This window comes from Sardina pilchardus, chromosome 20, assembly GCF_963854185.1.
Source record: "Sardina pilchardus chromosome 20, fSarPil1.1, whole genome shotgun sequence".
NCBI classification, from domain to species: Eukaryota; Metazoa; Chordata; class Actinopteri; order Clupeiformes; family Clupeidae; genus Sardina; species Sardina pilchardus.
The window spans coordinates 26822009-26835427 of record NC_085013.1 but is presented as its reverse complement, the minus strand read 5'-3'; the positions used below and the strand labels follow the sequence as shown (position 1 = coordinate 26835427).

The 13419-nt window shown below is 44.7% G+C and overlaps 2 protein-coding genes across 2 annotated transcripts in view; one reads left to right on the top strand and one right to left on the bottom strand.

Moving 5' to 3' along the window:
* kif28 (kinesin family member 28) overlaps positions 1–3863 on the top strand; it is a 24280-nt gene extending 20417 nt beyond the window's left edge. Inside the window, exons 22-24 of the mRNA XM_062522185.1 lie at positions 2412–2547; positions 2840–2988; positions 3628–3863. Coding sequence (XP_062378169.1) covers positions 2412–2547; positions 2840–2988; positions 3628–3786 — 444 coding nt within the window. The 3' untranslated portion in view covers positions 3787–3863. The remainder of the gene's footprint in view (positions 1–2411; positions 2548–2839; positions 2989–3627) is intronic.
* Positions 3864–4163: 300 nt separating this feature from the next.
* Positions 4164–12950, bottom strand: LOC134067045 (saccharopine dehydrogenase-like oxidoreductase). The gene is made up of 12 exons (XM_062522085.1): positions 12648–12950; positions 11528–11640; positions 10933–11013; positions 10346–10475; positions 9784–9833; positions 9326–9456; positions 8486–8603; positions 7250–7369; positions 7091–7147; positions 6674–6785; positions 6258–6339; positions 4164–5154 (listed from the first exon to the last, which is right to left on the bottom strand). The coding sequence occupies exons 1-12, from the start codon at positions 12844–12846 to the stop codon at positions 5064–5066; spliced, it is 1284 nt and encodes a 427-aa protein (XP_062378069.1). The 5' UTR covers positions 12847–12950; the 3' UTR covers positions 4164–5063.
* Between the last annotated feature and the right edge of the window lie 469 nt (positions 12951–13419).

The window sequence follows — 13419 nt, the reverse complement described above, 5'->3', positions numbered from 1 at the left end:
TAGACAATATAGCCGAGGCCATCACTGGATATATTGGTTTCTGTGTTGATTCCGTGACTATAAAGAGAACGATTTAAACATACCGAACAATAAGGACTATATCACGCCCGAAATTAAACAGTGTCTACGACGAAAGCAACAGGCATTCAGGAGCAAGAATGCTATTGAGCTTAAACTCGCGCAAAAAGAGTTGCGGTTGATGCTGAGGAATGCACGAGAGCAGCACAGCCTGCGCGTTAGGGAGGCCTTCTCCAACAAGAACTGTAAACAGCTCTGGGATTCAATGAAAGACATTTTGAACATTAAGAAAGGGGAAGCACTGCATGTTATAAGTGAGAAGGAGACAGCAAATGAGCTGAATGATTTTTACCTGCGTTTTGATTGTGATGCTAATGGGGTTTTGGAGGAGTGTAACAGTGTGTTGAGATCAGTAACATGTGATGAACTGAGTAGAATTGTAATCAACCCCGAGGAGGTCGCTAGGGCTTTCAGGGGGCTACATATAAAAAAGGCCAGTGGGCCAGATGGCATCTCGGCCTCCCTCCTTAAATCTTTTTCCCAGGAATTAACTCCAGCTTGGAGCCCTCTTTTCCAACTTTCTATAGACACTTACACAATTCCAAAAATCTGGAAGAAAGCTATTATTATTCCTGTCCCTAAAAAACCTTGTCCAAAACATAATAATGACTTTAGACCTGTGGCCCTGACCTCGGTAATAATGAAAGTTTTTGAGCGTATAATGGTGGGCATTTTAAAACAGGAGGTAAAGCACCTTCTAGATCCGTACCAATTTGCGTATCAGAACAACAGGGGTACTGAGGATGCTCTCAATACAACAACTCATTTGGTACTTAAACATACTGAAAACCCAAAGGCTTATGCCAGACTATTGTTCATGGATTTTAGTTCAGCTTTTAACACGATTCTACCCCAGATACTTTTAAAAAAGCTCAAACGAATGGAGGTGAACCCCTTTGTTATTAAATGGTACTTTGCTTTCCTCACTGGAAGGCAGCAACAGGTGAGGGTCAACTCTACTCTCTCTAGCATAAAAGACATCAATATGGGAGCACCACAGGGGTGTGTAAGTTCTCCAATTCTCTTCACATTATACACCAATAGCTGTAGAAGTGAGAGCAGTGGGCATTATGTCATTAAGTTCTCTGATGATACGGCACTATTGAGCCTTCTGTATACTAACTCAGACACAACTGTGTATCAAACAGAGGTACAGCGCATAGTGTCATGGTGTGAGGGTCACAACCTTATTTTAAATGCGAAAAAAACAAAAGAGATGATCTTTGATCCCAGGGGTGTGGGTGATCATAAGCCTGTGTCCATCAAAGGACAGGCAGTAGAGCAAGTCACTCAATTTAAATACTTGGGTATCACTTTGGATTGTAAGCTACAGTGGGGCTCTCATGTGGAGTATGTTTGCTCACGCATCTGTCAACGGCTTCATTTTCTGCGTAGACTGAGGGTCCATGGTGTGGATAGGTTCATTATGTTGTTGTTTTATAGAGCTACCATTGAGTCCATAATACGCTATGGCATCACAACATGGTTCTGCAACCTGACCGTTAAAAACAAAGCACAACTCCAGAACCTTGTGAAGAGGGCAGGGAAAATAATGGGGATTAAGCCCCCATCCTCCTTAAAGGAGATCTTTGAGGACTCAGTCAGGAAGTTAGGTCTCAAGATAGCCACAGACCCAACCCATGTCCTAAATATGGAGTATGAGCTGTTGCCTCTGGGCAAAAGGTACCGACTCCCATTCTGTAGGCTTAATCGATTCAAGTTCTCCCTAGTGCCATTATCAATTAAGCTACTCAATGATGGAGCAGGGCAATAGTGCAATAACTGAAGGGGCATTTGTGCAATAGCTAGTGGCTAGCAGCTTCTTTTTATACTATCTTATCTGATGAGCTGTGCTTGTGTTGTGTGTGTGGGGTGGTGGGGGGGAGGGGGGGGGGTATGGGGTGGGTGTGTTTACTATAGTGCTAGTTGTTTTTTATAATGGTGTTGGGGAGGGGGGTACCATACTGTATGTTTTAATGTTTTATGTTGTATGTATGTCATGTTAAAACCTTGTGTACCGCCGAGGCTCCTGTTGCCCAAGATGAATTTCTCTCGTAAGAGACAATAAAAAGTACTTTACTTACACTTGCTGCACTTGCTGTCTACTTAAGGTCATGAGTGACTCCAGACACTTCTGGTAGTTCCCATGCACTCCTTCCCACCTCTCTCACTGACATGTTTTGTTTATGTCCCCATGGCCATGTGTGCTTGCGTGCATGTTTACGTTCCTGTCCCTAAGTGAGTGTGTGTGTGTGTGTTTGTGTGTGTGTTTCCATTTGTATGTACAGTATGACTTTAAGTGTGTGTGTCTATTGATCTGTGTGTGTGTGTAGATGCTGGAGTGTCCAGCGTCAGTGTCGGACCTCAGGTCATCTCTGAGGGCTCTTCACCAGGACATGGAGCATCTGAGGAGCGTCAACGCGGCACTGAGGAAGGAGAACAGCTCACTGAGAGAACAGCTCAACAGAGGTATTACACACACACATACACACACACACACACACACACACACACACACACAAACAGGACATGTATCTGACACTTCCTGCACTTTCATACTTTTGTATACGGAACATTTCCTCTTCACACTTGGGAGATGTTACAATCACAGATTCACAAAAGTAAATAAATCACAATTTCACAAATACATCTCTTGATTCTGTCCGTGTGTGTGTGTGTGTGTGTGTGTGTGTGTGTGTGTGTGTGTGTGTGTGTGTGTGTGTGTGTGTGTGTGTGTGTGTGTGTGTGTGTGTGGGCCCAGGACCAGAGAGCGGGCGTGGCAGAGTGGAGCGGCGCGGCAGCCTCCGGCCCAGCTGTGATGCGGAGCTGGCCCGCGCGCTCAAGGTGTTCTATCACAGCATGACCTCCCTCAGGGCCCAGCTGCAGAGACTGCGCCGACACAGGCCCAGCGTGAGTCTTACACACACACACACACACACACACACACACACACACGCATTCACAAACATACGCACGCTCACACACATACACACACACACACACACACACACACACACACGCACGCATTCACATACACACGCACGCTCACACAAATGCACACAAGCATACACACACTCACCCATGCACAGACACACGTGTACGTATACACAGGCTGTCTGAGCGGAGTTTCTAGTTGTTTTTTTGAAATTGCATTTGTATAGCTCAAAACTACTGGTCAACATACTGGAGCGAGTGACACAAATTGATGAGCTATGAATACATTCTTACTTTACTTTATGTATGGATTTATCAAATACCTTACCATACTGTGTATGTGGTCTGATGACATGGCTGTAAGTTTGACTTTCTGAACTCTTTGTCTTCTTTGGACTATTGACAGATGATTGACAGGTGATTAACAAGGCATATCTAGATATAAAAAGAGATTCTATGTGTGTGTAAGAGAGACAGAGAATTGTGGATGATTGTGTCACTGAATGATTGACAAGCATGACAGTTCTTAGTTAGGCATTATGGCTCTCAGATTAGCATCCCATCCAGAATGTGTCCTCATCCCTGGTGTGTGTGTGTGTGTGTGTGTGTGTTTAGGAGGAGGCAGACCTGTTGGGCCTGAGGCTGTTTGTGGACGAGCAGTCTCGCCTGCTCAGGGACTTTGGGGAGCAGCTGGAGCTGAGCGTCACGGCGCTCAAACAGGACGTGGCCACTATAGTCCGGCGCAAGAGAGAACGTTCCGGCATCTGGTCCTGAGGCACAACCCGCCATCTTACATTCTTCATATCAGTGCTTTGCAGGACGCATACTTGCACACCACTCCCTATGAACTACTGAACTCTAAACACTGAACTATGCCTTATTGCCTCAGGAGTAGAAAACTAATGAACAAATGAGTTCATTAAGCATATCGTCGTATGTCAAGATGTGGTATTTACTTGTAATGGACTCCAAGTCAATCTCATGAAACGCAGAACCTCCATTACCAAATCAGTGTGAAATACTATTGGTGTTAACACTCTCTATCCAATGAGTCAAGGACTTGTATAGGGACTACAAGCTGGCTATGTAATCTCCATACTGTACATCTTTAAGCATTTTTGCTTCATCAATAAACAAGACAGGCACAGGTGAACAGGTGCTATAGTGCAGTTTCCATTCTTTTATTTTTTATGAGGAATTCCAAAGCCACGGCAACAGCAGGCAAACAGGAAATGAAACACATTAGTAAACCGTTTTCCCAGTTACAGCTAACTAGTCCCCCAAAAATATATTCTAGAAATCTACTCTGTACTATGTGCTCAATCACGTTTTTTTTTTTAGCTCATCTGAAGTTTACATCTTTTTTCATTCAGCTAGGTCCCAACAACAACAACAACAAAAAAATGGCCATTTTGGTCACTGATACACAGTAAATAAAAGTTAAAAGTTTTTTCAAAAACTTTTATGTGTTCCTTTTTTTGTCTTTTAAACCTTAGTTGAGGAAGGTGTGCTTAAACATTCGTTAATCTCCTTTTATCTTTTAATTAGTGTAGCAAAATAAGTTACATTTTGACTTGTCATTTTAACATAAATATGGTTCAGATTCAAACATTAAATGGAAAAGTCCTGGATATGCAGCAGAGAGTGAGAAAAGGAGAGCAAGAGAGAAAGAGAGAGAGAGCGAGAGAGAGACCCAGGGGCAACAAGCTGCACTGAAGATGCTACAGCAGCAGCATAGTTGACCTAATCAAACCGCCCCCAGCCCTCCCCACACACACACACACACGCACACACTCACACACACAAAGGCAAAGACACCCACTGAGCTACAGAGCCCGGAAGACTGCAAATAAACAACCAACCAACCAACCAACCCAAAACAAACACTGATAAACATTGATGAGACAAAGCCAAAGTGCCTTGAAGAGTTTCTCCGTTTGAGACCAGGCAGAGGGGTGTTGGCGGGGTGCTCTTGCTTCTGGGGGGGTTGGGGGGGGGGGCAATCCTCAGGTGAGAGGTTGAACTCTGGGGATGGGAACCGTGCAAGACTCTCAGATGACGGAGAACTTGATGCCATGCTCGTCCAGGCGATTGATCAGGGTGGTCTTGGCGAAGGCCGCTCCAGGAGAATAAACTCCTCCCCTATAACAGAGATCAATGAATCATGGGATATGGCAGTTTGAGTCCCCCCCCCCCCAACACTTCTTACCAGGAGCCCCAAGAAAATGCAAACAATTTCCCAGAACTGGAAATCATTCATTTACATTAGCATTTAAATGTCAATATCCAGAGGAAGGGCTTGCCCCGAAAACATCACGTTATTAAATATTTGCTTGGGAGCTACACTACATCTGGTGTGGTCGTGTGGACAAAGATAACGTGTGGACATTCTCTTTTGTTTCCCCTTATCGAATACCTTGCCCTGAATCTGGCCTAAAGATAGGTAGGAAGCGCACACAACCACTCTACCAAGCAATGTGGGGAGTGTGGACTGGGCCTGCAGCCAGACCAATGGATACCCGGTCCCTGCTGAAGGACTGAAGCTAAGCAGGTGTGGGCTCGGTTAGTGTTGGATGGGAGACCTGACGGGAGAATCAAGTCGCTGCTATGAGGTGGAGTTGATGGGCTAACGCATACAGTAATTTCCTGTGTACAAGCCGCAGGGCAGTGTTTTATGCAAGTTTATGCATATTAACTGCCTCCATGTATTAACCTCACAGCTGAAGACATTTTGCAAAGTCAATGTATAAGCTGCGGCTAATAGTTGGGAAATTACGGTATGTTCAAAACAACGTACATTATATTTTAACTAAGGCCCAAACGAGACAAACCTGAGAAGTGGCTCACCCCTCCTTTCAATATTCCCAGAGAAACCCTTTACTTTTTACAGTGTATTCACGGAATGGGCTGCTAGTGGATTGTGAGGAGATATTTTCTGAATGTGACAGCACATGTTGTGGGCTTATGGAAATTGCGCACCATCACCGACGGCACCTATAAATCAAGGTCCTGATCTCATGGAAGGCATGGAACATCCCATGGCACGCATGGCAAACAATAGAAGGGTTTCCCCCAGTATCCTGGCTAAATTCCCAACCTGGCTCCTTCCATCTGGCCACCTAATCATCCCCCGACTGGACCAACTGATTGATTCTCCACCTCCAGCTGCTGTGTGGTGAGCATTCTGGTGGGTGCGTTCTGTATTGTGTTGATGTTGTGGCTGTCAGAGTCAAGGGTACACTCACTTCTTGGGGAGGGATTCCGGCTCATTCAGGATAGTGATGGCGGCCTGAACCATGGCTATCGGGGTGGCCACATAACCAGCCTCTGCAGAAACAATGGAAGGATTAAAAACACCCTGATTAAATTAATCTCATCAGAAATCAAACTACAGTTAACTAATCAGTCAAAGTGTTCACATAGTACTATGAAGACAAAACTGCCACTGAAAAAGTATTACCATCCATGTCTGAAATGTGTTCACTCTACTTCTGTCTGGCTATGTATTATCCAACAGGTTTAAGTTGAAGCATGTTGACTGACATGTTTAGTCTGACTAAAACCCATCTACCTATGAACGTACAGTATTTAGAAATGTCCAACACTAATCATAGTGTCTAAAAGACCTTCCAGCAGCATAGACATAGAGTACACTCCATACCTGGTCCCTGCACGACTGTGCGTATCTTGCCATCGGGTTTTCCCTGGCTGGGGTCCTGTCCCTCAGTGTAGCCCTCGCCGTAGAATGCGAAGCGGAACGAAGAACCCTCCATCTGAAGAACCAGAACAAATATGTATACAGGAGAACACATTCAGCCACCCACCACAGTAGTGACTGATTGTGGTGGAAAATGTTTTTTGAAGAAAGCTAGAGTGACATTTTGAGTTACTTCTTCCTACAAATACTGTACGTTACATACCAATTTCTATCTTCATGGATCAGTTTGAAAGAATGCACATTATGCTGTCTTAAACAGATGAACATCTTAATCTCAGAAATCTCTGGCTGGTACTGTATGAGTAGTGAAGTTGGCCATACTGAGTATGATTTACAGTACACAGTGGAAAGAAATCACACCTGCTTTCTGGTTGGACCAGCCTTGGAGAAGACACCAAAACTGAAGAACTCTGGATACTGTATGAAGAAAACCAAAATGGCCATGAAATATCAGACAGTGTTTGAAATACAGACACACTGCATCTCACAGCTTTCAGTGTATTACATTCTGAGTCTTACCTTAATGAGAAGGTTCTTTCCAAAACTGAACTTCACCAGGAACCAGAACATCATGCCAGCAAACATAAGCTTGACTATGGAGGAGATCCCCCCGATGCCTGCATATGCTCCATACTGTACCTGTGCAGGGCAGAAGAACACAGAGAGAGCTCAATCAAATACTACAGCACAACCACAGCTGAGTGGCTACAATCAAACTGACTAAGCTAAGCACATCTCTATTCACAAAAACTATCCATTAGAAAAGCCTGTTAGTGCTAGCCTTATGGAACAGCTGGGTTAGACCAGTTAGCTTATAGCTAGCCTATAGCTAAAAGGGAGCTATAGGCTAACTGGTCCAATGTACTTCCAGTGAAATATGCTAAGCTAGGCTAACTGCGTCAGACTTGATTATTGCACACATACACACAGAAGTGAAGGGTATGTATGTATCTTCTAATCTAACTCTGGGGTTGGCAGCGTATTACCTACCCCCCCCCCCCCCCCCCAACAAAAAAGTTGGTGTGTTCCTTTAACACCCTCCACAGCACAAACGAGACTACACTGTAGCGGCAGGAGTGGGATTGGGGGAGTGGCCAGGCTGTGGAGGTCTGCTGAAAACACAGGATTAGGAGGGCGGTGCGGTTTACCATTCATGGAATTATAACTATGTAGAATAAGGGGAGAGGTGATACATGATACTGAAGAAGGTACATAACCAGTCTATATAGCTGTGCACCGTGCCCTGAGGCAACTTGCATTGGAAAGAGAAGAAGGACAGCAGCAAACTCTGTACTATTGATAATACAAATATGCTATGCAGTACTCCAGTTTTAGTTAATACAACTTAGTTTTGTTGATATTCTTATCTTATGCTATACTACTAATATTTCAAGTTATCCCAAACAGATCCTTACTTGCCACTTGCCAGAATGTAAGAGCTTGTTTGGTGAGCTATCCGGCCTGGCCTGGTCAGTGAGCTGTCTAGCCTGATTGGTGAGCTAACTGGCCTGGTTGGTGAGCTAACTGGCCTGATTGGCTAGCCAACTGGCCTGTTTGATGAGCTACAGTATGTGGCCTGGTTGGTGAGCTATCTGGCCTGTTTGGTGAGCTACAGTATGTGGCCTGGTTGGTGGGCTATCTGGCCTGTTTGAGGAGCTACAGTATGTGGCCTGGTTGGTGAGCTATCTGGCCTGTTTGAGGAGCTACAGTATGTGGCCTGGTTGGTGAGCTATCTCCAGATGGTAAAGTACTCACTGGGCTTTCCTTCAGCTCTTCCGTCAAGAAGCGCTGGGACCTCTTCACCACGGACACGTCGGCCCCCATGAAGGGCACCGCGTACTGCTGCACCTCGTTACTGAAGAACAGTGCACTCCTGTGGTGGGGCAAAGAACACACGGTCAGCTCACAAAACACAGACCCTGGGAAGAGTGCAATCCAGCATGACCTGCAGCTTCACTGCTTGAGTATGGGGCCATTCATAATGTACAGAGAGTCTGGCCACTTTCCATTGCCAAGCGTGAACTTCCTTGAATGCTTGGATACTCTGTTGATGTTTAAAACTTGGATCTGCCCAGAGCCACTAATCAATCGCTAACGTTTGGTCGTGATGTGACATGCTCAAACTAGCGCGCAACCTCAACGTCAATGTCAACAAGTCTGTCAACAAAAAACAGTCTGAGCTGAGGATGTAATTCTTGGTGAACATACACACTGCACTATGGTTTCCTAAATAAGTTAAACATTTTGGAGTGGTTATGCAAAAATGGGCAAAAGAAGACTAGAGCTGTGTTAAAATTCACAAACATAGGCAAACGTTCACAAATGTATTGCCTTGAGTTCTCTATGAACATTTGCAAACACTTGCAGAGGAAGTAGTTCTCGAAGAAAGCATTAAGGTTAAAATCCGTTAATATATAACATATGTAATATAATGGATAAAATCAAAACATCTGCTAAATTAATAAATGTAAAGATCAAAGACCCCTTCAGCCACCTTCACTATGCATCCCACAGTTTCTATTCTGCTGCGAATAGTCCGTGCTGAAATACTGCACCACTGAAAAACTGGACCACAGAGACCAGACATTGCCCCACCTCCTCTTGATTTTTGACCCCACGACGGGCAGGGGCTGGTATCCAAACTTCCTCCTCAGGCTGCGGAGCTTTGGACCATCAGCGAAGCCGTAGATGGCCGACTGCCAGGTGCCGTCGTGAACGCAACCCCCCTGGGCACAACAAACAGGACATTGTTGAGAGAGGGGAGAGAGAAGGTCAGCCTACAGTTGTCACAAGGTCAACTAACAAGGTGAAAACACACAAATAGAGAGAGAGAGAGAGAGAATAAATGAGTATGTGAGACAGAGATAGAGAGAAAGAGAGAGTGAGTGAGTGAGTGAGTCAGTCAGTCAGAGACCAAAAGACAGAAAGGAAGAGAGGGTGAGTGAGTGAGTCAGAGAGAAACAGAGAGAGAGAAAGAGAGAGAAAGAGGGGGAGAGAGAGAGACCGAGAGAGAGAGAGAGAGAGAAAGAGAGAGATAAAGAGAGACTGCTCACCTCTGGTCCTATTCCTACAGTCAGGAAGCTCTCCACCGCTGTGAGAGTACCTGTGTGTAATAAATGCATTTGTAATTGTTTACGTTCCACTTACACATGAGACGCAATGAGAGTAAAGACTATGCCTGAAAACGTACACATGAACACTACATTAAAAAGGTAGGGCGAGCGATGCTGGGTGACATCACGTTTGTTTATGTTTAGGCTTCTTAGCAGATGCTTTAGTCCAAAGCAACTTGCATTACATCTGAACCTCAGACCAAACACAACACACAAGAGAGGTATCTCACTCCTCACTTCCACACAGTATTTTTACCAGGACTGTGTTAGTAGACAGTTTACTTTTTTTTAGAAAACAGTTTTTTACAGTGTTCTCATAAAATGGAGAGCTAGCAGATTGTGAAGAGATATTCGCTGAATGTTACAAAAAGTGTGACGTGTTAGAAATTGCTGAGCATCGCTTACTCCACCTTTATCATTCGGCGATTTATCATACACACCACCTGATGTTCTCCAGTAGCAGACCTTCTAGAGACATAAGGAGGAGGGGGAGGTACTGTACCTTTAAACTGGTCCCGGGTGTAGAGCACACCCATGTCAGCAGGAATGGAGTCGAATCCACAGCTCCCGACAATGTAGACTCCCTTTTCTGAAGCCTGTTTGTCGTAATTCAGCTGCATCCCTTCAAGGAACTACACACACACACACAAACACAGTGGCATTTAAACACTCAGATTCAGCTATTATCAGTTAACTGAAAGAGCTCGGACACAACATGACGAAACAATCTGGCCCCTCAGCCCTTCAGTAATAGGCTGTGTGCTAAAATAGCATTTGTAGCAGAAGGTGTTTGAGGTATATGTGCTTTACATGTGAATACAACTGACTGATATTTAAACAACAGTGTAATTGGCTCATTCATTCATTCAATCCCTCACTCTCCACCTAAACATGGTGTGTGGTGAGGGCTCTGGCACATACATAGTAATGGCTGCTGTGCATCACCCAGATGGGTGCTACACATGATGATGGTAAGTGAGGTTCCCCCTTCACTGTAGAGTGCTTTGAGTGCCTTGATGAAGCACCACATAAATGCAAGTTGCTTTTGTTGATGTTGATGCTACTACTGAATGCTACTGAGCCGCTTACCTGAGGCTCCCCACAGATGTCGATATGGTGGGCTCCATTCTCCACACAGGCCTTCACCACAGGCTCACCCCAAAACCTGTACTGTTACACAGGGATAAAGACCTTACAATCATGCAGCTGCATCCTCATATCACCGGATACCATCTGGTCCATGTGCTTCAACAATACAACAAATATGTGCACAGCTTTACTAGGTAATGTCTGTCGGGTCATTAATATAATCCATAATGTTTTTCTAAACAGTTTTTAGTCCACATCATAGTGGTGGTGTAGTTGCCCCATTTTCGCAACTCATGAGTTCCACAGTGTCAAGAAATGGCCTCTAGAGCAAAGTACAACCCTGATTGCCATCAAGGCTAATGATAGCTATATTACACAACTTTGTGGTCGTACGATGTAATTGCAAAAGATTTGTATGTGGCCAGACATTCATTTTATTGCGTCATACATTGTCATATTTGCACTATTCTGAGTCTGTGTCCATTTAGATAAATGGCGTCCACAGACCACCAGTCAGGCCATACTGTCAACAGTGTTAACTCTGGCCGGAGACATTGGAGCTGGAACAATCCAACACTGTGTGCTGTATACTTACAGGGCCCACACAGTTGAGAACAATGACCCCCTGTTTGCACATGGCTGCCAAAGAGTCCGGTTCCCCAACATCAGCCACGATAATGTCAACCTCCGACTTCAGCTCCGGTTTACCTGATGACACCAGAGACAGGTACATGACAGTTATGGCAGAGCCACTTCTTTGACAGTCAGTGAACTGGCATGACCTGTCAGTAAAACAGAACTGATACATAATTCACAGCAGAATAAACACTACAAACACTGTAGAGGGGAATGTATTGAAGCAAATTACTTGATGAAATTATTTAGGGGGAACAAAGACTGCCTGTCATCATCCTAGCTAGCACTTGGGCTGATTCTGTATCTAAAACGGTCACAGACAATAAGGTAATGTGCTGATTGTGGGTGGCAGTAATCGTGTCGGATGATCAAGGTTTTTCCAGCAGCTGCCGTTCAGTATGCCCAAGCATCCCTTGAGATGAGCTGCCTGTGGCCACAGACCAAGACTTAACTGACTTCAAAGGCTGCATTCAGTTGAAACTCATCCAGACAGTATTAGCCTTGGTCCTACTCTGGCGTAATGGCCTGGTGACATGTTGCGCTTTGTCGATTTAAAATCATTTCTGTGTTCACTTCATTCAATCTGTAGACAGGTTCCCCTGACTCTCTGGCTAAAGTGAATCCCTATCATGTATTCGTTACATTCACAAAAGCCGTTTTGTCTACAGAATTAAGCTCGAGCCTTAATTCGTGACACAACCCGCTCATTGATTTGCCAGGGAGTGACCATCGAGGCTACTTGCTCAGTGGATCTGCCTGAATGAGTGCATCGTCACTTAAGCAAGCTCACTTAACGTTTAACAAATTAGCTTAACGTAATCCGATGTTTAGCTTGATTCACACTAATTAGTTGCCTGCTGCTTAGTTCAGAATCAAAGTGACAAGCTATTGTTTCGTTGTTATCACTGACGCTGTGCCTAGCCAGCAACCTACAGGGAAAGTTAACAAGCTAACCATTCTAGCTAGCTATGCAGCAAATGTCGGTCCAACAAGCTCTGCCTTGGAAATAAGTATCTGTACTAGTGTTATGCTCTTTAAAACATTTACATTCTTATGCAAGGTCTGCATGCAATACATACCGAGCACGTCAGCGGCCTGTTCTAGAACTTTTTCCAGCTTTTGCCTACTCCTCCCCGCGATAGCCCATTTCAAGGTTCCTTTAGGACCCTCCGAAGATGTCCGTGCAACTTCTTCAATGACAAACTGCCCCGTAAATCCCGAGGCCCCAAATATGATGATGTGATAAGGTCTTGCAGAGGATGTGTTGACCACAGCCATGTTCGGAAGTTAAGGTTTGACAGCTCCAAGTTTCAGCGTGCGAGGTTGGCAACTAGTTTCTCCGTCTCCACTCTACTTCCGTAGCAGCACGGATGACACTTGGCTCGTGTACTCTGATTGGAGTTGACCGTTGCCGTTGACCTGCGCAGCCCAATGACTAAACGCCGCTGGATTGGTCAGTTTCAGCGATTTACAGCTGTGGTTGGCCAGTGGGGTGTCTGAAAAAGCCAGGAACACACGCCCACATCATGATGACACACCCTCAATGTATTCCAAACACAATACTGTATCCACTTAAAACATGTTGTATTAGCGTAATTTATGTAAACATATTTCATTTCAACATATCAGAAAGGTATACTCCTTCAGCACCCCACTACAGCAAACTCACTTTTCCATTTTCTCTTCAAATGGACTGTGTATACTGACAACATTTAGATTGGCAAAATCATCAGCATCTTTTGATTTCACAGACTCCAGTGGATAGGCCTAACTGTTAATGAGACTCCCTTGATATCCTTTGCAGTCGGACCCATACTAAGTGGTCCAAGCAAAATACTGTAGGCCACGGTT

What these genes read in the sequence shown, in the direction of transcription:
- LOC134067045 (XM_062522085.1), bottom strand. Translation starts at nt 12,846, where the DNA reads ATGGCTGTGGTCAACACATCCTCTGCAAGACCTTATCACATCATCATA. An exon ending in AAGAGCTGAAGGAAAGCCCA is followed by an intron (nt 7,370 to 8,485) that starts GTGAGTACTTTA and finishes TGCCCTGCACAG; the next exon opens with GTACAGTATGGAGCATATGC. An exon ending in CCGGAATCCCTCCCCAAGAA is followed by an intron (nt 5,155 to 6,257) that starts GTGAGTGTACCC and finishes TCTCTGTTATAG; the next exon opens with GGGAGGAGTTTATTCTCCTG.